Source organism: Macaca fascicularis, chromosome 10, assembly GCF_037993035.2.
Source record: "Macaca fascicularis isolate 582-1 chromosome 10, T2T-MFA8v1.1".
Classification (NCBI taxonomy): Eukaryota; Metazoa; Chordata; class Mammalia; order Primates; family Cercopithecidae; genus Macaca; species Macaca fascicularis.
Window position 1 is genome coordinate 5,229,694 of NC_088384.1, and position 24,019 is coordinate 5,253,712.

General features: G+C 52.6%; 1 protein-coding gene across 45 annotated transcripts; it reads right to left on the reverse strand.

The window, feature by feature from the left end:
- Positions 1–28: 28 nt before the first annotated feature.
- TRMU (tRNA mitochondrial 2-thiouridylase) lies at positions 29–22,530 on the reverse strand. 45 transcript variants are annotated; one of them, XR_012418609.1, is made up of 13 exons: positions 21,215–21,956; positions 20,304–20,469; positions 14,554–14,660; positions 11,435–11,557; positions 7,604–7,776; positions 7,065–7,196; positions 5,943–5,996; positions 5,787–5,853; positions 3,671–3,771; positions 1,947–2,045; positions 1,713–1,857; positions 1,270–1,352; positions 29–528 (listed from the first exon to the last, which is right to left on the reverse strand). XR_012418609.1 is itself a non-coding variant. In XM_074003527.1 (13 exons), exons 5-13 carry the CDS (start codon positions 11,549–11,551, stop codon positions 364–366), a joined length of 978 nt encoding a protein of 325 aa, XP_073859628.1. In that variant the 5' UTR covers positions 11,552–11,557; positions 11,651–11,840; positions 14,554–14,660; positions 20,304–20,469; positions 22,403–22,530; the 3' UTR covers positions 29–363. The 45 variants fall into 45 exon arrangements, 28 of the variants coding, with proteins under 28 accessions (XP_073859628.1, XP_073859623.1, XP_065378051.1 ...); XM_074003527.1 differs by lacking the exons at positions 1,947–2,045; positions 21,215–21,956 and adding exons at positions 11,651–11,840; positions 22,403–22,530 and having other exon boundaries at positions 7,604–7,717; XM_074003522.1 differs by lacking the exons at positions 1,947–2,045; positions 21,215–21,956 and adding exons at positions 11,651–11,840; positions 22,403–22,530.
- Positions 22,531–24,019: the final 1,489 nt, after the last annotated feature.

The window sequence follows — 24,019 nt, forward strand, 5'->3', positions numbered from 1 at the left end:
CCCCAGCAGAGGCAGCGGTCAGACTCTGTGTCCTTGAAAGAATGTTTATTCCACGCTGTCCCTGCAGCTCCCCCTGCAGGTCCCCTCGGTGTGCTCTGAGGTGGGAAACCCTCCCTGGGGGTGGTGAAGGGGAACTTGGGCCACCCCACCAGCCAGCAGATGCTCTGGCAGCCAGAGCCGCAGCCTGGAGGTGAGGCTCTTCCTGGGGCTCGCCGAGGCCCCTGCAGGCTTTTCGGACCCTTAACCAGCCTGGCTTCCTCTGCTTTGGGCAGCAGTAAGCTGGGCCCTTGGGGACCTGGACTGCTCACCAGCCACCCAGCCCTGGGCCTGCTCTCCAGGTTCCTTCTAGCAGCTCCGTCTCTGTCAGGGCAAGGGACGCAGGCCTGGGCCGTCTTCTGGGCCATCACTGGGGTTCTCGATGGCCACCCCACCTCTGTGCTGGCCCTTCTGGAGTGTGTAGGCGGACGGCCCCAGCCGCAGGATCTTCCCGCTGCCCAGGCACTCGTCCCCCTTGTAGAACACAGCAAACTGTAGGGAAGAGAGACCCTGGCGTTAGGGGTGCCACAGGGAGCCAGCCCAGGGCAGGCAGGGGCAGCGTGGTCCCCTCTGGGCCTCGGAGCTGCCAGGGGAGCAGGGGTTTGCCGCTGCTGAACAGGAGAGGAGGGGCCTGGGGCACCCAGCAGCTTCACCAGGGAGGGTCTTCAGGGTCAGGGTACCTCTCCCGAGTGGGACAGTCACAGGGGCCACTCCAGGGACTGGCAGGTCTCTGAAGCCTTTGGGAATGTGGAGCTATGACAGGAGGTAGCATGGTGGCAGCCAGAGGATGCTTCCGCTCCCCTCAACCCAGGTTCTCTCCCGCCACCTGCCCCTGGAGAGCCCTCAGGCCTGCGTACGCCAGGCGCCCATCCTTAGAGCTCCTACACACTCAGCCCACAGGGGCCCCAACCCTCTGCCTCTTTTAGCGCAGTCCTCATGCCCCTTCCATTTTCTGTCCTCGCTTCTAGGGCCCGGGCAGCAGCTGAGCCTCTCAGGGCCCGAGCAGGAACTGGCTGGTTGGTGACATCAGAGTGGAAATCCTCTCACAGTTGTCACTGCGGGAGGAGCCCCCAGGGCAGGTCTGGTCGCACTCTGCCGTCACCAGCTGTGTGACCCGAGCACACCCTACTTCTGGGCCTCAGGCCCTTCCTCTGTAACCCAGGTGCCCTGGTATGGTGAAGAGCAGTGCAGTCCTCCTGGAGCACAGTGAGAGCTGGGCTCACCCCCACTCACCTGTCCTGTGGTAAGGGCATGCACAGCCTGCACAGCTGTCACCCACACGGTGCCATCTTGATTGAGGGTCAGCACGCAGGGCACTGGGTAGAAGAGAGGGGCCCTTGGAGGGGGCACAGGCCTTGCCTGGTCGACCTCAGACCTCGGGGCCCCAGGGAAAAAGGAGCCCCAGCCTGGACTCTGGGCGCAGCAGGACACTGCGGGACAGTGTACACTCTTGCTTCAGCCCCACACACTGGGGCCTGCCTGCATCTGCTCCCAGCACCCCCAGGCCTCGCTCAGGGCAGGCACAGAACACGGGAGTTCTGAATATTTTAGGTAATCACCAAATAATCTCCACAACGGGACTTTCCTACCCCAGTGTCTCCCATCCCTGGCCCAAATCTGGCCTCGGGAAGCTCAGCTTCAAGGGGCCCGTCCTCAGGAGCCCTCCTGTCAGTCACCTAGTGCCATCTGGTGGCGGAATCGGAAGTGGCACTCCATCATCTTGTCCCGGACCAGCGCTGCAGGCGGCTCCTCCGTGATCCAGTGCACGCGGCTGGTCCTTAGCAGGTCCCTGTACAGGGCTGGGTGGTCCCTCCGGGGGGCCTGCAGAGTGGAATGCAAAGGTGGGGACACCGAGGGGTACCTCACCCCAAGGCCGGCCTCGGTGTGGTCCCTGGGAACAACAGTCCTACCAGCACACACAGGTAACGGTGCCGGCACCACTCGCAGCGCTCCACCACAGAAACTCATCACCGGCTGGGTCTTTGAATCCCCATTTCACAGATGAGAGACTAAGAGGCAGGGGTGAGATCCGAGCCCGTGACAGTGAACGCTGCAGGTTCAAGTCTGACTCAGGCCCTCCACCTGCAACCACCTGTGGGGCACTACCACGGCCACCCTTGAGGACTGGATTCTCTATTCACAGGGCCACAGCGGCCAGCCACACCTCAGGCTTTTCTTTCAAGAAGGCCACCCCAGGAATCCCACCACCCCCCAAATAGCTGAGGAGGAAGGAGGGACTGGTAGGTGCGGGCTTCCCGCAGCTACCCTGGGACTGGCCCTGGTATGGAGGGTCCCAGCCACCCTAGGTTGGTTCTGAGGCCCCTGCTCCCTGTCACCTCCTGGGATTGCGCCAAGCCCCGCCCCTGAAGCAGGACAAGGAGCATGAAGTTAAGGGCTTTGGGTTCTAGGCAGGCACTGAGACCTGTCCAGGGACAGGAGGCCATTGGTAACCCTTCTGGTCTTCTCATAGCAAACTGAAATCTAGATCATTTAATTCACTGGCAGCCAGGCTTTTCACCCCACAGTCTTCCTAGAAGGAGATGTCTTGGAATCGGCGGGTTGGGCCTACTGGCCCCCCCTGCGTCTAAGAGAAGGCGCCCCAGCGTTCGTGTCAGAACACGCGCCGGCAGCCAGGGCGCTGAGAGTGGGCCTTCTCAGCTCTGCACGCCAAGGTGGAGGCTGGGCCATTCAGGGAAGAGGCTGTGCTGAACACCGCCAGCAGCATCCCTGGCCTGACCCACAGATGCAGCAGCACCCGTGCCCCTGCCTTTCCACCCAAGCCGTGACAACCAAAAATGCCTCCAGACACTGGCAAGGTCCCCTGCAGGTGGGGTGAGCCTGCCCCTGCTGAGCGGCCCCGCTTTGAGGCCAGGGTCACAGTGGTAAGGGCCCCGCTGTGGTGGAAGGCTCAGTTTGATCCTGGCTTGGCCATCTGCACCTGGCTCATGACAACTCACTGGATCCTACCACGGCGGGCACTGTCCTTGGCACTGAGGCCATGCCCTCTCCACCGGATGAGCCACCCAAGCTCCGGGTCTCGCTGTCCTCTTTTGTCAAATTGGATAAACTTTGTGTACAAGGGTTCAGTGATGATTAAGAGGCCAGCACACAACAGGGCCTAATGAATACCTTAAAACCCTCCTGCCAGCCGGGCGCGGTGGCTCAAGCCTGTAATCCCAGCACTTTGTGAGGCCGAGACGGGCGGATCACGAGGTCAGGAGATCGAGACCATCCTGGCTAACACGGTGAAACCCCGTCTCTACTAAAAAAAAATACAAAAAACTAGCCGGGCGAGGTGGCGGGCACCTGTAGTCCCAGATACTCGGGAGGCTGAGGCAGGAGAATGGCGTAAACCCGGGAGGCGGAGCTTGCAGTGAGCTGAGATCCGGCCACTGCACTCCAGCCTGGGCGACAGAGCGAGACTCCGTCTCAAAAAAAAAAAAAAAAACCCTCCTGCCACCATGGCCAGTCCCAGGAGGATGCAGCAGGAAGGCAGGGGACCAAGGACAGGAACAGTTAGTCACAGGCTCCATGAAGCCACGGCTGCTGGAGGCCTTCCCAAGCCCTGGTCCGTAAGCACTGCTGGCCCTGCCAGAACTAGCCCCAGTGCTATCTCAAGGGCCGGCCCACTCACCACAAACACATTGCCCTTGACGCCGTCCTTCTCTACCACATACCAGGGCTCTCTCAGGCCACCGATGTTCGCTCTCTGGCCCAAGGTATACAGGAACCAACCTACAGAAAGACAGTTTCTCCATGAGGCTGGGCAACAAGTTCCATCCCACATGGCACGCCTCTCCTGAAGGCAGATGCTGGGAGGGCAGCTCAGAGCAAGCCCAGCTCACTAGGAAGCTATGATTCTCCAGCCACCAAGGCCAGCCCTGACCAAGCACCTGGGCACCTCTCATCACTGTCCAGGCCTGGGCTGGACACAGGAGCCAGTGGCCACCGAGCAGGTACTTTGTACCCTAGAAGGTACAGGTTCCAGCTGTAGGAGCCCCTGACTCTAAGCCCAGGCTGTGGCTGGGTGCTCTGTGTGACTCTAGGCCCAGGATGTGGCCGGGTGCTCTGTGTGTGACTCTAGGCCCAAGCTGTGGCTGGGTGGTGTGTGTGTGACTCTAGGCCCAGGATGTGGCTGGGTGCTCCGTGTGTGACTCTAGGCCCAGGCTGTGGCTGGGTGCTCTGTGTGACTCTAGGCTCAGGCTGTGGCTGGGTGCTCCGTGTGTGACTCTAGGCCCAGGATGTGGCTGGGTGCTGTGGGTGACTCTAGGCCCAGGATGTGGCTGGGTGCTCCGTGTGTGACTCTAGGCCCAGGATGTGGCTGGGTGCTCTGTGTGTGACTCTAGGCCCAGGATGTGGCTGGGTGCTCTGTGTGACTCTAGGCCCAGGCTGTGGCTGGGTGCTCCGTGTGTGACTCTAGGCCCAGGCTGTGGCTGGGTGCTCCGTGTGTGACTCTAGGCCCAGGCTGTGGCTGGGTGCTCCGTGTGTGACTCTAGGCCCAGGCTGTGGCTGGGTGCTCCGTGTGTGACTCTAGGCCCAGGATGTGGCTGGGTGCTCTGTGTGACTCTAGGCCCAGGATGTGGCTGGGTGCTCTGTGTGACTCTAGGCCCAGGATGTGGCTGGGTGCTCTGTGTGATGCCAGGGGCCCTTCTTGCTGAGCCCATGACATAGCTGCGTGTCTAACAGTGTCCATCTCATATTAGCAGTAACTGCATCAGGGCTACCCCCAGCCCCTCTGTGCACCCTCACAATGTCACAGAGCAGATGGCAAACTCACTGCCTCCCTCCCCTGCCATGGTGCACACAGGCAGAGAGAACCTCATGGGATTTACCACGTGGCCTAGGCCGGCAGCCTTCTTCAGTGAACTGAACTGCAGGTGGAAACCATGAGTCATCCAACTGGCTCCTGCTGGGGCCAGGACTGGCAGATACATGGGCAGTTCTGCCTTGCAGTTCTGTCCCAGGCAAGGCTGTTACCTCAACCTGTCTCAGGAACGCCTAGCCCCGGCTCAGCTTGCCCTCTCCCTTCCACAAGAGGTGGAAGATCTCCAAGTGCAATTCGCCGCGAGGCACCACCTACACCCGCTCCCCTGGCCAGTCCCACAGCTCAGGCCTGCGCTGCGTCAAGACTTGCCTGATCATCACGCCGGCTGGCACATCCCCGCCACTGTACTAACCCAACAATGGCTGCACTCTGTCCCCACAACAGGACTGCACACTGCTGACTAACTCAGAGCCTGTCCCCTGACACCAGGCACAGCATAAGCTCATGCAGGCCTCACCGCAGTAAGGGTCTGCACGTGAGCCAGCAGCACCCCAGCCAGCGCGGGACGCCTGATCCCATCACTGCATGTGGTCCTTAATCATTCAGATCATGCCATGACATCCCCCTTACTCCCTGAATCAGAGTGGAGTTTTGTGTAGTTTAACATTTTCCTTACACAGTAAGGAAATCATTCTTTTTACAGGGATTTGATACGTAACTCACAGAGTATAGTCCTTCCAAGTCAGAGGTGCGCTTTTCATGAACTCCAGCATTTCAGCTGAGGCCACATCTTGAAATGCAAGCCCTCATCAAGGCAACTGTTCCACCCTAGGCCATGCCTGCCTACCCCCGGCCACCCCACAGAGCCTTCTACGATTCACCAGCCAAGTGAAAGGGACGACGGGCACCCTGGTCTAGTCTCCCAGAGCTGAAACCCCACAGCTCCAGGCATTTCAGTTGACAAGTGGCAGAGTCTGCACCTCACCTTTATGTGTTCCCAGAACCTTATTGTCTTCTATGGAAATAAAGTGACCAGGTCGAGGCTGCAAATACTGGAAAACAAACATTTCATTATCGACGGAGATCCAGGCCCAGGGCAGAGACGCAGCCCCATCGCTTTGTGTCAAAGACCAGCACTGACCTGAAGAAGGAAATGTTCAAAATTCCTCTTCCCGATGAAACACATGCCCATGCTCTGAAATGAGAAGATGGCAGCCGTGAGAGGACCAGAAGTGGGGGTGGCCCACACTGTACCCAGACATCCTGAGCGGGCCCCGGGGCTTCCCGGCCTCACCCCACACCTTGCTTCCAGGGTAGGGGCCCAGCTGCCCACCAGCACCCTTGGCCACCAGTCACAGCCGGCGCACACAAGGCCAGGACCTTAGAGGACACCTCACTGTCTCAGCCTGCAGGGTATGACCCCGCGAGGCAGAACCTCACACCAGCTGCCCCGGGGAAGAAAGAAGGACCTGGGGAGAGACAGGGAGCAGAGGAGGGGCAGAAAGCAGAAGAGCCAGGCCCGAAGCTAAGGCCTCAGGGTAGGGCTCCAGGGGAGTCAGAGGAGAGGTGCCTTCCTCAAGTACATCTGCCCCAGCTGGGGAGCCTGGGCGGCGTGCACTCTCCACCGTGGCCCCAGCAGGGGCTGCATCGTTTACTCTCGGGTTTGTGTCTCTCCAGACTGCCCCTCCATCCCTGCAGCTCCCACCACAGAGCAACAATGGAAACGGAAGACTAGAGAGGAGAACGGGGGTGGGCATGCTCTTCAGGGAAGATGGCTCTGATGAAAGGTATGGCCGTTCCATTACCAGGGAGACAAGAAGGAGCGACAGCTCCCACCGCACCAGCCCCGGAAGAGGTGAGGCTCATCCCACAGCGCCCTCGCCCTCCATCCCCAAGTTCCTCCCACGGACTTCATCCTAGTTCCGCCAATGCTCTCTTTTTAAGACAAGTTTCGCTATGTTGCCCAGGGTGTCCTCACACTCCTGGGTGCACTCGATCCTACCGAGGAGCTGGGGCTACACACAGGCACCCCCATGCCATCCTCCTGGCTTCTCCTCGCCTCAAGGCCTTTGCACTGCCATTCCCTCATCTGGACTTTCCCAGCCCTCTCTGGGACACCGGATCCCCTCATCCTGCAGGTCTCAGGTTCCATGTAACTTCTTTTGAGGCTGTTTTTGGCATCTCCATTCCCTACTCTCAGACCCCACTGGTGCTTCCCGCCCAGGATCCTACACCTCCCTCCGTAGACATTTTCTAGGTTTACACTGATTGGCCTCCTGTCTGTGTCCCCCACTCGCGGGTGAGCTCCATGGAGGCAAAGATGGAGCTCTGTGCACGTCACCATATCCTCGAGGCCCAGCAGCACAGCGCCTGGAACAGATGGCACCGAACGAGTCTGTGCCGGGCGAGTGGATGACAGGGCACATCAGCGTGCAGACGGTGGCAAAGCACCTGCCCCTCCAGGGGTCTCGGTGCTGCGTCACACTGCCTGGCACTCACCTGGCAGGCAGGCCATCCTAAGAGCACCCCACCAGCTGCGAAGGCTGTGGGGAAAGCTGCCTATCACAAGGGTCAGAGGAGAGGAAAAAAGCAAGGAGTCTCCTGTAGGCTGCTCCCGGATGTCAGCAGAGCCCTGTACCGTGCGCCTGAGCAAACTCCTCCATCTATTGCTCCAAGGTTGGCCTTTGGTGTTAGGTCCTGGAGAAGGGGAAGTGGTACCGGACCCACAGGCCCAGCTGCTCCGCGGCCGTGCAGGCGGGAAAGGGAAACAGGCACTAATCAAAGGAAACTGCTCACTCATACCTCTTTCTTCTGAAGCACATGATGAAGTCTATTCTCAGCGGCGATTTTCTTTACAAACTCTTTTGTTAATCCCCCCAGAGGGAAGATGGTTCTCCTCAGGGCATCCTGGGAAACCTGGCTGAGAAAGAAGGTCTGGTCTTTAAAGCTGTCAGCTGCCTGGAGGAGTTTTACCGCTGCCAAGAATAAAGAACAAAAGACGTTGCAGGAATAAAAATAATGATACTTCACTTTCAACAATGTCCTTCTGTTCCCTTAGACAGACTATCCCTAGCCTGTCAGAAGCAGACAACAACATTCAATAGCAACTACTAGGGAAAAGACCGCCACTGGGTTAATGTAAGAAAAATTTGTACCTCCAAAAAAAACAAGGATTTTATATGACAAAGAAATTATTCCAGCTCATACTTCAGAATATAATATTTTCAAAGATGAAACATCACATGAAAAAATGTTCTGAAGTGATAAGAAAAAAAAAAAAAAAAAAACACCTAAAATAAATTCAGCCAAATCTTGGAAAATGGAGTAAGCTAGCCGCTTGCAGAAAATTCTACTGACAGCGTCAGCTGTGGTTTCTTCCAACAACCACAGGATGTGTTCGTGCCACGGTGGTTTCAAGAACTCTACACTCTCCAGGTTCACTGCTGGGCCAGCACCAGCAGCGTTCTACCTGTGAACACATTAGCTTTCTTGGTAAAAACATTTTTTGCTTAGAGTCTCAGCTGACATCTGTTAGGTGCCCCTGCAGTTCCTCCAGCATTCCCTATGTGATTGTAAAGAGCCATTTCTGGCTTTAAGGCAATGGAGCAGAGGTGTGAGTAAACCTGGCCAGAACTGTCCAGTTCTCCACTTTCAAGTTCAGTGATCAATGGCAAAAAAATAAGACGAATGTCAGTTTTCTGGCTTCTTTCAATCTTTCTCATGAACTTCTCCTTTCGAGTTACACTCAGAGCATGCCACATGCCGTAACGGTCAGACAGCACACGTACCCTTCCTGGCTTGGCAGAGCCACGCGTACAGCACACACACTGTGTAGCTAGGGTTGTCCATCTGCTGAATCCCACGTTAGCCGTGAGAGGGAGAATTCTCCTCACGTTACAGAGGGGAAACTGGAACCAGCCCGGTTCATTATACATGACTCGCCCAAAGTGATGCAGGTGGAGGCGGCGTGAATGGAGGCTGCCCAGCCTCCCAAGTCCCACTCCCTTACTTGGCAGGTACAAACAGCAGAACTGAGCGACAAGCGAGACTAAGTTCAGCCAACCAGTCGCCACGGAAGTAGGGCGCTTTCCAGAGTCCACTTTTTCTTTTCTTTCTTGAGATGGAGTCTCGCTCTGTCGCCCAGGCTGGAGTGCAGTGGTACATCTTGCTCACCGCAATCTCCACCTCCTGGGTTCAAGCGATTCTCCTGTCTCAGCCTCCAGAGTAGCTGGGACTACAGGCACGTGCCGCCACGCCCGGCTCATTATTTTTTGGTATTTGTAGTGGAGACGCGGTTTCACCATGTTGGCCAGGCTGGTCGAACTGCTGACCTCGTGATCTGCGCCTGCCTTGGCTTCCCAAAGTGCTGGGATTACAGGCATGAGCCACCGCAACTGGCCTCAGAGTCCACTTTCAATCCCAAACTAACTGCAGTCAAACACTGCATGTGTGTAAAAGCCTCAGAAAACTAGGAGCCATTTGCATTTTCTTCTAGTTCTGAGTCATTTTAAAACAAACTAAAAATCTATGATTTTCAAAAAAGCAAGCTGGTGACCCTAACTGAACTACTGTAGAGGAAAAGCACAGAAAGGAATGAACAACATTTGGAGGAGGCTGCCTGTGCTCGAGCCTCACTGACAAGCCGGCGCCCGTGCTGGCTCTGCCAGGCCAGTGGTAGGACGCTGTGCGGGGGAAAATCGGTCTAGTCACAGGCTGGGCCTAGGAGCGCCAGTCTCAGGTGCTGACCAACCCTGAGCCCAAGCCCTCCACTGCCCCTGCAGGTGCTCTCCCCAGAGACCCAGGCCAAGCCAGGGCAACTGAAGAAGAATGAAATGGAAACCTTGAGTGTGCCTACCAAACCAAGTGAAGGCCAAGACATTGTGGCATCATCAGAACTCCCACACGCCAAACGCACTCAACAAAATGCATCCATCAGTACTATCAGACATTTCCTAGGGCATGTGGCCTATAATAAAGGTCGATGGCTCTGCAAGGCACACAGTGTTCTAGGAGGTAAGCAGACACATCTATTCAACATGGAAATTAACCCTCCATCTCCTCAGGTCCCATAAATGCACAATTACTTGGTGAATTCCACCCCGGAGTTCCCAAGTGGCAGGACTCTGCATTCAAACCCATGTCTTCCTGAAATGGGGGGCTGTCTTAGGGGAGTGGGCTGCTATTCTCTGGGCTCAAGTTAGTACAGTTACCTGATCACCCTCTGGCATAAGGAAGGAAGGAGAGGAGGGAACAGAGGGTGGCAGACGACTGTTGGCACACTCAGGGCTCCCTTGACCAAGCACAGCCCCGCCCCATCGCTGCAGCCTTCAGGATAGGCTCAGCAACGCTGAGGAAAACTCAGCTGGGGCCTGACCCAGCAGAAACAGCAGGGGCTGGGGAGTGAGCAGAAGTGCACTGCAATCCAGCTCTGCCGCCCGAGATACCTAGGTCAGGTGGCTTCATCCAGGCCTTGGTTTCCTCATCTGTGAAACGGGATGAGAGCACACACCTCATGGACTGCTAAGAGGGGCGATGTGAAATGTGTGAGGCCAGGCTTGATGGCTCACACCTGTAATCCCAACACTTTGAGAGGCCAAGGTGGGAGGATCGCTTAAGCCCAGGAGTTCAAGACCAGCATGGACAACATAGCGAGACCTCATCTCTCCAAAAAAATGAAAAAGTTAGCCAAGTGTGGTGGGGTACACCTCTGGTCCCAGCTACTTGGTGGGACTCAGGTGGGAGGATCACTTGAGCCCAGGAGGTGGAGGCTGCAGTAAGCCAAGATTGGGCCACTGTCCTCTAGCCTTGTTGACAGAGACCTTATCTCAAAAAAAAATAAAAATTTAAAAAAGAAATGTGTGCATGTAAAGCCCTGCCCCAGCCCCAGCCCCAAATACCCCTGTTCCCTAGATGGCAGGACAAGGCTCCCTCCAACATCTGAATTTCTGGACAGAAGAGCAATGCTGCCCTACAGGGGTCCTACACTGATGGATGCTCCCTGCAGAAACACGGCTCTGAGCTCCACTTGGTTTTTCACTCAACAATGCAGGGAATTCCTCTTTTCTACATACACATGTACACCAGAACAAGCCAGCAGCTTCCCAGCTCACTGTCTGCTATTGACTTTTTTCTAAAAAGGTGAAACCTGGCTCCCTAACACACATATGGCTACAAAGCCTGACTGCTGAGCCTATGCGATCCACAGCAGATCCTGTGCTCACAGCACATTCAAAGTCTGCCTGAACCGCATGCCCTTGAGAACTTATTGCTAAGTACAGGGCCTTGGCTAGACTGACAGCACCCCGATTATCACTGTCAAATATTTACCCAAATATTTTTGGAACATTCAAATCACCAACGCACAGTGTCTAGAGCTGGATTATCAATATCTGATGTCATTTGCCACCAGCCCTCGCCATAGCCGGCAGGGACATCTCTTACTACCCAATCACAGGCCCTGAGGGGAAATGCCCTCTTGGTAACTGCACCTTTTCAAATGTGAATCCCATACAAGCTACTCCGGAGCACAGAGGGAGGGGTGGCCGTGATCCTCAGGCACAACCCACTGTCATTCCTCAAAAGATTTCACTCTATTCACAAGAATTCAGCTCTGATCTGGGCACTTTAACTTACCATTTCTAACTTCAAACCGATTTCGGAAAAGCCCTTCTGGCCTCTTAATGTGCTTCTGCTGAAAAACTTCTTCATCTTCCAGTGAAGTTCTTGCGTAGTGGCCTGTGGCAATGGCATCTGCCCCTGTGAGGTTTTTAGAACACAAGGATCGGGTTTTAGACTCAAACTTGCAGGCCTTGATCAGCATAAACCAAGGCACAAAAGAAGAGTACAGACCCCAAGTCTTTAGGCTGACGGGCTGCGCAATCCACTTTGCCCCCAAACATGGAGATCCCAGGGAACAGAGGCACACATCCAATTCCATCAAACAAGCAGCCTTGGACTCTGAAGCTGATACAATCTTGCTACTTGAAGTGTTACTGCACTTTTAAGAGCCTTTCCAAAGTTAACTTCTAGCTTAAGGAAACTGTATGAAATGCACAGAAAGATTCAAATACAAAATATTCATTTCAGGGTTTCTTATAATACTAAGGGAGGCCAGGCGCAGTGGCTCATGCCTGTCATCCTAGCACTCTGGGAGGCCAAGGTGGGCAGATGATTGCTTGTGCTCAGGAGTTCAAGACCAGCCTGGGCTGGTGAAATCCCATCTTTACAAAAAATACAAAAATTAGCCAGGTGTGGTGGCGCACACCTGTAGTCCCAGCCTCTTGGGAGGCTGAGGTGGGAGGATTGCTTCAACCTGGGAAGTCGAGGCTGCAGGAAGCTGAGACTGCACCACAACACTCTAGTCTGGGCAACAGAGTAAGATGCTGTCTCAGAAAATATATAAAATAAAATAAATAAATAAATAAGCACCAAAATGGACCAAAATGTTCACCACTGGGAGAATGTGAAGTGAATGACAATGCACTGCCGTAACAACGGGGGTCCTTACGGAGAATGTTTACTAACACAGGAAAACGCCTGGCACTGTTCAGCAGGGTGATGATGTAACACCATGATTCCACTGTTTTTACTGTAGGGAAACAATTGAAGAAAAATCTCAGGTCTAATCCTTTGATTCTGAGAGTGAAATTGTAGGTGTCATTTCTCCTCTTTTAAATTTTCTGTAATAAATATGTACTGTTTTCATCAGAGTGAAGAATCATATGCACACTGTTTCTTCTTTTCATATTACACAAAGCCAAAGAGCCTAACAAGGCGCATACGAGTCCAGAACCTTTTCATTGTGTAAAAATTCCAGATATTTGGGCCAGGTGCGGCGGCTCATGCCTGTCATCCCAGCACTTTTAGGAGGCCGATGTGGGTGGATCACTTGAGATCAGGAGTTTGAGACCAGCCTGGCCAATATGGTGAAACCCCATCTCTACAAAAAAAGTACAAAAATCAGCTAGACATGTTGGTGGGCACCTGTAATCCCAGTTACTTGGGAGGCTGAGGCAGGAGAATTGCTTGAACTCTGGAGGTGGAGGTTGCAGTGAGCTGAGATCGCACCACTGCACTCCAGCCTGGGTGACAGAGTGAGACTCCATCTCAAAAAAAGAAAAAATTACAGATACTTAGTTTGGGAGAGACTTTTATGAAAGGTGCAGCAAAATGGATTCCATCCTTAACCAACCACACTAGCTCACTGTAAACAGAAGACACAGCAAGAATTAACTGCTGCATATTAACGACCTGAAAAAGGCACTTTAGAAACACATGATCTCATCTTGACTGAGTTTCTCATAGAGAAAACAATCCACTTTAAATCTATGTCCTTAAAGAACAGCCCTTATACTAGAAAAAGTGCAGGATGCCCCTGAGAAGTGCAGTGAGTTCAGAAGTCCGGTTGTCATGTCCCGTCATCCTGTGTTGCATGGTTCATGCCTTTCATCCAGGTGTGGAAATATTCACTACAGCAGTTCCTTCCACAGCGTGCCTGACAGCCAGTCACCTAGGGGCTCCCTAAAAAGCTTTTGTGACAGAGAGCTCAGTGCTTCCATTCCTGAACAGCTGCCTGCGCCTCCACCCCAGGAAACTCTTCCTCCTGCCAGTCCTAACTCTGTCCTCTGGTCACACAAAGAATGTCATCCTAACTCACACACTTGACCACTGCCACTATGACCCAAAGTAATCTCAACAGTTCAGGGAGGACATATTTCCGGATACCCTGAAAATAAAAATCAATTCACATTCTATCAGTCTGTCACTCTTTTCCTGAATAACGGACACGGTCTAACCAGGACAGACCACGGTGGACGCGTCACTCCTTCCCAGACATTCTCTGATCATCAGGGTGAGCTCAGTCTGTGCTGACTTTGACTAAAGACATCACACTACTGGCTCAGTCAGCCTGGGGGCACCCAAATCCCCCAGATTTTCTGCACATTCAATGGCAACCAAGCTAGGTCTTTCCAATCTTGTACTAGGAGAATGAGTGAACCTAGTTAGCAAACTGCATTTATCTCTATTGAGTTTCATGTTTTCGGTGTTAGCCCAGTGTTGAAATTTAAGATTTTTCTTTTTGATTTTTTTGTTTTTGTAGGCATTTGTTTATTCCTAACTCCACAAACTTTCATGATCATCATCAACTCAGCTTTAGGTTGCTCGTATACTGAGTCTGCAAGCCTCATCTACATCATTGCTAAAAGCGCCGACGCTACTGGGCCCCTGGCTTACAATGGTATCTCGTAGCCACACACAGCAGGGTGAGCTGCAGTGGAACACAGCAAACCAAGAAGCCCGAGCCAGAACGTCAGAAACTCGTTATGGTGACTCCAATGGCAGGCGACAGGAAAAACAACCTAAAATTCATAAATCATAGCCACAGACATCAAGAGGTGGTCTACGCAAGCTATTCAGTATCAGGAGTTTCCACAAGAAGAAAGTGGCTAGGCACAGAGGCTCACGCCTGGAATCCCAGCACTTTGGGAGGCCAAGTCAGGAGGATTGCTTGAGGCCAGGAATCTGAGAACAGCCTGGGCAATACAGTTGTGACACCATCTCCACAAAAAATTAGCCACGATGGTGGCACGCCTGTGATGCAGGCTACTCAGGAGCCTGGGGTGGGAGAATCTCTTGAGCCCAGGAGGTCAAGGCTGCAGTGAGTCATGATCGCACCACTATAATCCAACCTGGGTGACAGAGTGAGACCCTGTCTCTAAAAAAAAAAGAAGTTTTAAACCCAAATTACTTACCAAGATTATCCACAGCATAATGAAAAAAGCAACTGAATTTGATGTGCTTGTTGCAAACTATGTCAGGATTGGGAGTCCTTCCTTTTTCATACTCATTCAAAAAATCACTAGAATAAAAGAAAATGACTTCAGTTCCAAGTGTGAAACATTCCTCAAAAAAACAAAAAAAAAAAGTTCACTAAATTGCTTAATGTAGAATTTCTCCTTGTCATACCACAACTGTAATTTTCTGCAAAACAGGAGAGCTTCAGTATAAAGCCACTGTCTTCGAACATTTGTTTATAACCTGCTGCATGGGCCACCGGACAAGGTGTTATTCCCTGCCGGCTCAGGAGCCACCGTCTCCGTGCAGACTCACAGGGCCTATGGGGTCAGGAGTGGGGAGTGCCCCTGCCTCTGGGACTCCTCCAACACAGCAGGGCTTAGGTGAGGAAGAGAAGATGCCTGAGTGACAGTAGAAATGAAATCCTCTAGACTTCTGCTGCAGGGCTGTGGTGCTATGCTACTATACATTGGCTTTCATCCACAGTTCCTGGCTTGCAACTCCCTTAGCCTGTTATTGTTTTGTTGTCATGCTAGGTGCGGTGGGCCTCAGGGACGGGCCTCACGGATGGGCCTCTGACCTCACCCGTTAGTCCTTTGCTGTCATGCTGGGTGCGGTGGGCCTCAGGGACGGACCTCATGGACAGGCCTCTGACCTCCTGCCCTCCTTTCACTGCATCTTTCTTTTTTTTTTTTTTTTTTGAGACGGAGTCTTGCTCTGTCATTCAGGCTGAAGTGCAGTGGTGTGATCTCAGCTCACTGCAACCTTCACCTCCCGGGTTCAAGCGATTCTCCCACCTCGGCCTCCAGAGTAGCTGTGATTACAGGTGTGCAGCACCATGCCTGGCTAATTTTTGTATTTTTAGTAGAGACGGGGTTTCACCATGTTGGACAGTCTGGTCTCCAACTCCTGGCCTCAAGTGATCTGCCCTCCTCAGCCTCCCAAAATGCTGGAATTAGAGGCATGAGCCACCGCGCCCGGCCCACTGCATCCTTTTCTTTTTTTGTAGAGATGAGGTCTTGCCATGGTGCCCAGGCTGATACTGAACTCCAGGCCTCAAGCAATTCTCCTGCCCCAGCCTCCTCAAGTGCTAGAATTACAAGCACCTACCTTTCTGACTGTGGGTCTTAAGACCCTCCCCAGAGACAGTCCCACTCTGTATCCCGGGAGAAGGAATGGCGATGTCATGAAGCCTCCATAAAAACCCAAGAGTACTGGGTTCAGAGAGCTTCTGCACAGCTGCACTTGTGGAGGCTCCTGGAGGGTGGCCCAAGGGAGGGTGTGGACACCCTTTCCCTATACCTCACCCGGCCCGACTCTTTATCTGTATCCTTTGCAACATCCTTTATAATAAACTGGTAAATGTGTTTTTCTGAGTTCTGTGAACCACTCCAGCAAATTATTAATAATCGAACCCAAAGAGGAAGTTACGGGAATCCCAACGGGAAGCCAGTGGGTGGTAAGTTCTACAGGCCCACACTTTCCACTGCTGTAGAGGGAGAGTCCATCTTGGGGACAGAACCCCCAACCTTTGGCATCCAGCACTATCTCCAGGTAGATGGTATCGGAACTGAATCAGAGGACACCCAGTTGTGTCCACGGCTTGGTGTATGGAGACAACCCCCACACCTTTGTCACAGAAGCCTTCTTCTGTGAGGATGCGGCCATGGTGTGAGCAGAGGAGAAACCAGTCAGAGGTTTCCCCGCACCAGGGCTCCATGAGCCGTTCTGCAATCTCAGCCTGGGATGCTGCGCCACTGGGCAAATACACCAAAAATACTTTCCTCGCGTGACAAACACACTTCTGAGAACAAGCAACCTCTTGGGTGCTTAAAGTGGATCAGGCCATCCTAATTCAGTGAATTTCTGCTCTAACAGACTGACTGAACATGAGAAAAAGATGCCGTGATACCAGCAAGACTTACATAGTCTTCGAGGATTCACTTCAAGAGGGTTATGACGCCTATTTTGGGAGTTTAAAAATGGGTGTATTTTTGGTATAAGTGATTTTTTTCATTTAACCTAAAACTCTCGATTAATCAACAAGGGTTAAAAAAAAAAACCAAGGCTGATCAAGAGGGTTGTTATGCAGACAGATCATGGATCTGCACAGGGTCAGAGGTTCCTTGGATATTTTCCACTGTAGCGGGTACCAAACTGTTTTCCTACTTTTCGCTCCCCCTAGAAGTTCATAAAAGCTCATGTTGTTCCACGTTTGCAACAACACTTGATGCTATTACACTCTTTCCATTTTGCTTTAATTATTAGAAAGTTGTCAGGAAGCTCATTAAACTATAAACTACTTAAGGTACAGTCTGTGTCTCTCTATGTCCTAGACCCAACAAGCTTTCTATATAACAGTCATCAATAAATATTGAAGAGGTCGAACATTTAAATCAGTTTCTGAAAAGACATACTGTTAACCCTTTCCTAAACAGCGGACAGGAAGGTGTGTCATCTGGCATTAGCAAAAACAATGGAGTAGCCTGGCCTCTTCTCTCACTGGAAAGAAGAGAAGCCTTTCCTGCACTTCGGGAGGGAGACAGCAGTTTAAAAGACTCAGCAGCTAAAACGTATCTGGACTCTGATCCGTGAAGGCCAGTGGGTCTTGAATGAAAGAATACGAAAGAAATTTCTGAGCTAGAGAGCCCTACGGGAGGAGTGAGTGTTCGGCAGGAAGACAGTGCCTCCACGGGCAGCTGGTACTGGGTGAGGACAGAGGGCAGGCTGGCTGGAGCCTGGGGCGAGCTCGGGGGCAGCCCCAGAGATGGGAAAAGAATTGCCTCCTCCTTTCAGTCTCTATCAAGCAGCGCCAGAAGGCGGCAACAAGCACTAGCCTGGAAAGCTGGGTTTTAATCCCAGCACTGCTCCTCATCTGCCATAGTATTCAAGTCACTCTTCCTATCTGGCCTCAGCTGAGCTAAACTTCAAAAACCACATCCACACGTACACTTTGAAAAAGCGGTGCTAGCAGGTGAAGTGTAAGCTCACTTGGATTCCCTGTTGTCACCTCAAACTCTACAGTACTCATGAGGAATCCCCTAAACCGGCTTTCCCCAGCCACCCAGCCTTGATCTTGAAACTACTGCTGATTGGCCGGGCGCGGTGGCTCAAGCCCGTAATCCCAGCACTTTGGGAGGCCGAGACGGGTGGATCACCAGGTCAGGAGATCGAGACCATTCTGGCTAACCCGGTGAAACCCCGTCTCTACTAAAAAATACAAAAAACTAGCCGGGCGAGGTGGCGGGCGCCTGTAGTCCCAGCTACTCGGGAGGCTGAGGCAGGAGAATGGCGTAAACCTGGGAGGCGGAGCTTGCAGTGAGCTGAGATTCGGCCACCGCACTCCAGCCTGGGCGACAGGGCGAGACTCCGTCTCAAAAAAAAAAAAAGAAACTACTGCTGACTCCTCTCCTCTCGGGTCTCCCACACACATCAGTCCCTAAGCCTCATCACACCTTTTCTCAAAGAAAGACCCTGACAACGCCCCAACACAAGCACAGCTGAAGTACTTATTAAAGCAGATTCCAGGGCCACACCCAGACCTCGGTCCAGGTCTGTGTTTAACAAGCACCTCAGATCTACTGCCCGGTGGACTTGTCCTCTGGGTCCAACAAGCCAGCCCTCACCTTCCACTCCCACAGTCCCTCCCCATGAAGTCCAAATCTGCAGCAACAGCACTTCCTGAGACTCTCTGCCTTTGGTCTTCTCCCATATTTATCCTATATTTGGCTGCCACACTCTTTTTCTTATGTCCCCGAGGAAACTGCAGATGTTTTTAATGCATTTATCATGCATTCTACAGATAACTTCCCCCAGGAAAATTCAGCCATCAGTTTTGCCCATGTTGTTAACATATACGGCACCCATATGTCATAGCATAGAGTCACAGAGGGTTCATGTTCAAGCTCTTCTGTTGATTCTTTAGGTGACTACAGTCAATTTACTGAATCTAAATTTCTTTTTATTGTTATTTGAATAGTTTTGGGGGAACAGGTAGAGTTTGGTTACATGGATAAGTTCTTCAGTGGTGATTTCTGAGATTTTGGTGCATCCGTCACCCAAGCAGTGGACATTGTACCCAATGTGTAGTCTTTTATCCCTCACCCCAGAGTCCATTATATCATTTTTATGCCTTTGCATCCTCACAGCTTAGCTCCCCAGACTCATCTTTTTAATAATGAAAATAAAAATAGCAGGCTGGCGTGGTGGCTCACGCCTGTAATCCCAGCACTTTGGGAGGCTAAGACGAGTGGATCTTCTGAGGTCAGGAGTTTGAGACTAACCTGGCCAACATGGGGAAACCCTGTCTCTACTAAAAATACAAAAATTATCTGGGCGTGGTGGTGCACGCCTACAATCCCAGCTACTTGGGAGGCTGAGGCATGGGAATCACTTGAACCTGGGAGGCAGAGGTTGCAGTGAGCCAAGATCGCACCACTGCACTCTAGCCTGGGCGACGGAGCAAAACTCCATCTCAAAAAAAAAAAAAAAAAAAAAGAAAAGAAAAACAGCTATGTTTATTGACTGCTTACTAATATACCAGGCATACATACTATAACCTAATCTCAATTCTTACACTGAGGCATCAGTGTTATCCTCATTTTAAAGGTGAGAAAATTGAGGCTTAGAAAAGTCAAGAATCTCTTCTGGGTCTTTGTTAGCAGGAAAGAAAAAGAATTTTTTTCAACTAAAGAAACAAAGTCAAGTAAATTGCCCAGGGTCATATAATAAGCTACAGTCAGGACTCAACCCAAGGCTTTTCTGCCCCTAAAGGCCACTGAGGCAGGGGCAGCCTGTCCTGCCACATGGCCTGCTATGTCAGACGCCTTCAACAACCGCCCGACATTCATCGCAGTCAGGGCTCACCGGAGGACAAGCCCTACACTCCTTCCACTGCAGAACAAAAGTCCAGCCAAATTTTACAACGGTCCTGAAATACACAATTGGCATTTCTTCTCCTCTTCATGCTGCTCTCAATACCCCATTTGGAGTGCCTTCTTTACTCCTTTGTTTCCAACCCCTCCACTGGCATGAAGCCTTCTTGATTACTCCTCTCTGCAAATTTCTCTCTCCTCTGGGTTCAGTGATTGACAGCATCACTGGTACTTCCCGCGTGCCACGCATCACTATCACCTCTTGTGAAGATAATGTCCTCCCAACTAGACCACAAACTCCTACAGAACCAGGTCACAGTGCAGACATCTTAATGTTCCTAGATGTGGCACGCACCTAGCACACAGCACTTAATTATTGGGATTGTATTAGGTTTTATAAAAGTTTTTGTTTGTTTTTTGTTTTCAGAGGCACAGGCCATGTATCACCTAACTCTTTCTCAGAACCCCCTTAATGGCTGACCCACATAGCACACAGGCATTGGTGCTCACCTTCCAGGGGAGCCCTCAGCCTTAGCTCCCCTGCCCTACCCTAACTGGGCAACAGAAACAGCTCAAGGCCCAAGAAAGCATTAAAGAGACTTCAGGCAAGTGGCAAAATGACAGGAGTGAGACAGCTGGGTGTGCTGTGGGGTCCAGGCCTCGCTGCTAACACAGAGCCCCCAGGGTGGCTGAGGCCTCCTGCAGTCTTCGGCACCACCGTGGAGGGAGAGCGCTGGGCTGCACAGGTGTCTGGCTGGCTGACTACCGCGATCCTTTCATTGCAAGCACCCACAGTGTGAGGAGGCCTTCTTTGTGCTGTGACCTGCACTCACCTGAACACGTCGTTCCAATACTCCTTTATGTAGGACACTTGATGGAAAGGGATGTCTAAGATCTGGCACACTCTGTAAGCATCTTCACAGTCTCTGTCGGCAGTACACACCCCATGTTCATCCAGCGAGTCCCAGTTCTTCATAAACACCCCTGTCACCTGGTAACCTGGGGGCGGGAAGAAGGTCAATTAAAGAAAATACATTAATCAACCTTCGGTAAAACGGCAGTGATTTCTGAGCTCTGAGAAGTTCCCCCTACGCTGTGCTCCTGTGCCTCTGTGCCTGGCCTGCCTGGCAGTCCCTGCTTTGCCATGTGGCTTCAGGGATCTGGTTTCCGTCTTGGTGCTTGCGTCCCCAAGATAAGAGAGGTGGTAATTTCTCATCTTTGTGTCCCCATCGATGTATCACCACAATGCCTAGCAGGAGGGGCTTAGCCAGTGTGTGTGGAATACACGAAGGAATAGTCAAAACTCAACAGAATTTTTCAAAGCACCATTCGGTTATCAGAAAAGGAAACTCTTCAAAAGTTATTTCTAGTTACCACCTAAGACTTAGATTCTAAGTCATCAGATATAAAGATAATTAAAAGTTTCCATATTTTGTAAGAGCTGTACCACTTAGTTTATGACCTACTTTCTACCTTTTCAATTGTAACAAAATAGTCACCCAAATATTGGAAAGGCTAACTTTAGCCTTACACCACCTTAGCAAACTACACAGGTGCTGACCCCGTATGAGAAAGCTGGTTCTTTTCGGCAGGCTGAATGTAATGAAAGGGCAAATGACTGCTGAAGGAAGCTTTATATAGTACCCAAAGCAACAGAAATTTGATGACAAAGCTTTGCCAAAACTGCACCGTCACACGCAAAAGACCACCCCCATCCCAGATCAACCAGACCAATGTTGTCTACCTAACAGTCCAAAGCCCCTGGCATAGCATCTTCCATAATCAGGGCTAAACGTGCTCCAGGCTCCTCTCCTTCCATCTCCATCTGGCCAGAAACAGCCAACACTTGCAGGCCTCTGTGATTCTGCTCGAACTGCTGACTCTGCCGGGAGGGCCGCCTCCACCTCCAAGTCTCTGCTTAGTGACATCCTATTCTTCTTTCGACTTAGCTGAACACCTCCACCTCTAGCATGCTTTCCTCCACTCTCCCTTCCTCACAACTAGTTCTGCTTGTGGTCTGCCTACGCTTCTCTTTGGCACTTACTACCTACGATAATAACCATGGTTATTAACAACATAAACTAATAGCCACTTCTGTTTTCTGAGTACCTCGTATGTGCTGGGCACTTACTCATCAATACGTATTATGTCATCTAATCCCTCCAGTCACCCCGCGAGGCGGGAGTTAGCCGAATTTTACAGGGGACGGCTTAATTCACTCGCCCAAGGTCAGGAACCAAAGATGGCGCAAAGCAGAGCTCCACAAACGTTACTAAGTGAATGAGGCCTCCCGCGGGGAGCCACACAGGTGAAGTTAAACAAGCGCTCATTTCAGCGCTGGGCCCGAGGAATCCTAAGCACCCGTGGGGCTCCGTTTAGATGCCGGAAGAAATGGAAATACTTCTGGAGAAAACTTTGTCCTCCAGCGAGCAGAGAACACAAGAGACACTGAACAAGCAGACCCGCCGCGCGGCAGCTGTCCGTCTGCTGCTGACTGGGCAGGACAAGGACCTCCCACCTGGCGGCCACGGCGTGTGCAGAGGTCAGGCCTCCGGCCCGGCGATCCCAGCTCCCGTAACCAATGTCCCCGGCCTCACAGGCGAATGTAGACGCCGCAGACCCGTGAGAAGCCCTCCCCTCCCCTCCCCACTCCACCCCGGCCCGCCGGCTTCTCACTGGGGGTGGGCGCGGGTGGAGAGGGGCGCTGAACTGCTCCCAGGTAGTCGGAGCTGCCGTCGCGCACACCTCCGACTACACAGGTGGAGGGCGAGGAGCCTCGAAACCGAAGTCAGAGGACGGGGTGTCCTCCTGCTGACCCCCGCGCAACCAGGGGCCCAGGGAGGGAGGCGATCTGCCCAACGCCACGAGGGACGGGGACAGGTTTTCGCGGACACATTCGCTAGGGGGCGGGCGGGGGTCTCGGCCGCCTCACCTCTTCGCCTCAGCAGCAGCGCGGCCACGGCGCTGTCCACGCCGCCGGACAGGGCACACACGACGTGCCTCACCGCCTGCATCCGTCAGCCACACAACTTCTCCACTTGCCACTACCGCCGCTTCCGCGCCGTGCCGGAAGTCCCGCCCCGGTCGTAGGGTCCGCGCTAGTGGCCCGGCCGGAAGCCGCGGCTACGCGCTTGTGTTCCGTCCGGCCCTCCCTTGCCCGGCGGCTGTGTTTCCCGAGCACCCGCCTGCGCTCGCCACTGAGGCTCCACCGACCCGCGGGGTGCGGAGACTCTGTCGGGCCGCGAGGGGCTGGCTTTTCTTGGAGCCGCCGCCTTGCACCCCCCACCCGCGCCCCTTCCTCACTGCTCTTCTTCTGTGCTGTAAACCAAAAATAAAATTCTAAGCCCCGCAGCCAGCCGTTGGACCCTCCTCTAGGCCAGGGGCGTCCTAAAGGGAACCTGAACCGCGAGTTCAGACTCTGATGGGAAAAGCGGGGTGGGACCCGCCTCAGTAGACCCTCCTCCCTTTGGAATTCGGACCAGCATTAACGTCAAAACAGACTTAAGACTGTCTAGGCAGTAGGATACCGACGTGACAGATGGCAGGCCCTGAAAGATATCCAAGTATAGTGTGATCTCGGCTCACTGCAACCTCTACCTCCAAGATTCAAGCGATTCTCCTGCCTCAGCCTCCCTAGTAGCTGGGATAACAGGCGCCCGCCACCATGCCCAGCTAATTTTTGTATTTTTAGTACAGACGGGGTTTCACCATATTGGCCGGGCTGGTCTCGCACTCCTGACCTCAAGGGATCTGCCCACCTCCGCCTCCCGAAGTGGCGGGATTACAGGCGTGAGTCCGTGCCCCAGGCCCAGAAAATCTTTGAATTCATGTATGACCTGGAAGCCCCACCCCACCTTCGAGTTGTCCCACCTTTCGGGAACCAATGTTATATCTTACATGTACTGGTTTATGGCTTATGTCTCCCTGAAATGTACTAAACCAAAAGCTGTAGCACGACCACTTTGAGCACGTGTTCTCAGGGTCTCCTGGGACTAGGTCATGGGCCACCCTCACTCATATTTGGCTCAGAATAAATATCTTCAAATCTTTTAGTTTGACCCCAAGCATGCTCAGCACTCAATCCTTTAATGCCTGTGAGCTGCGTGGGGCAGGGGTTTTGTGTTCTGTCCACTTCTACTTCATGCCCAGAAGAGCCCCTGGCCCAGGGCAGGTGCTTCATAAACTCACTGAATAAAGGAAGGAGGAGAGAACGGAGGTCATCCCCCAGGGGTGATTGAAGCTGAGTTCTTCTCTAAGAGCACCTAGACACGCTCTACCTAAAGCACATGGAGACTTTCTGGACAAAGATGTTCATTTGTGAATAGGGCATTGCAATGGGAATATGCATGCCACATTAAGCTATGTGTGTATTCAGGGGGTAAAGGAAGACAAACGTCTTTTTTTTTTTTTTTTTTTTTTTGAGACGGAGTTTTGCCCTGTTGCCCAGGCTGGAGTGCAGTGGCGTGATCTTGGCTCACTGCAAGTTCTGCCTCCCGGGTTCACTCTATTCTCCTGCCTCAGCCTCCCGAGTAGCTGGGACTAGAGGCGC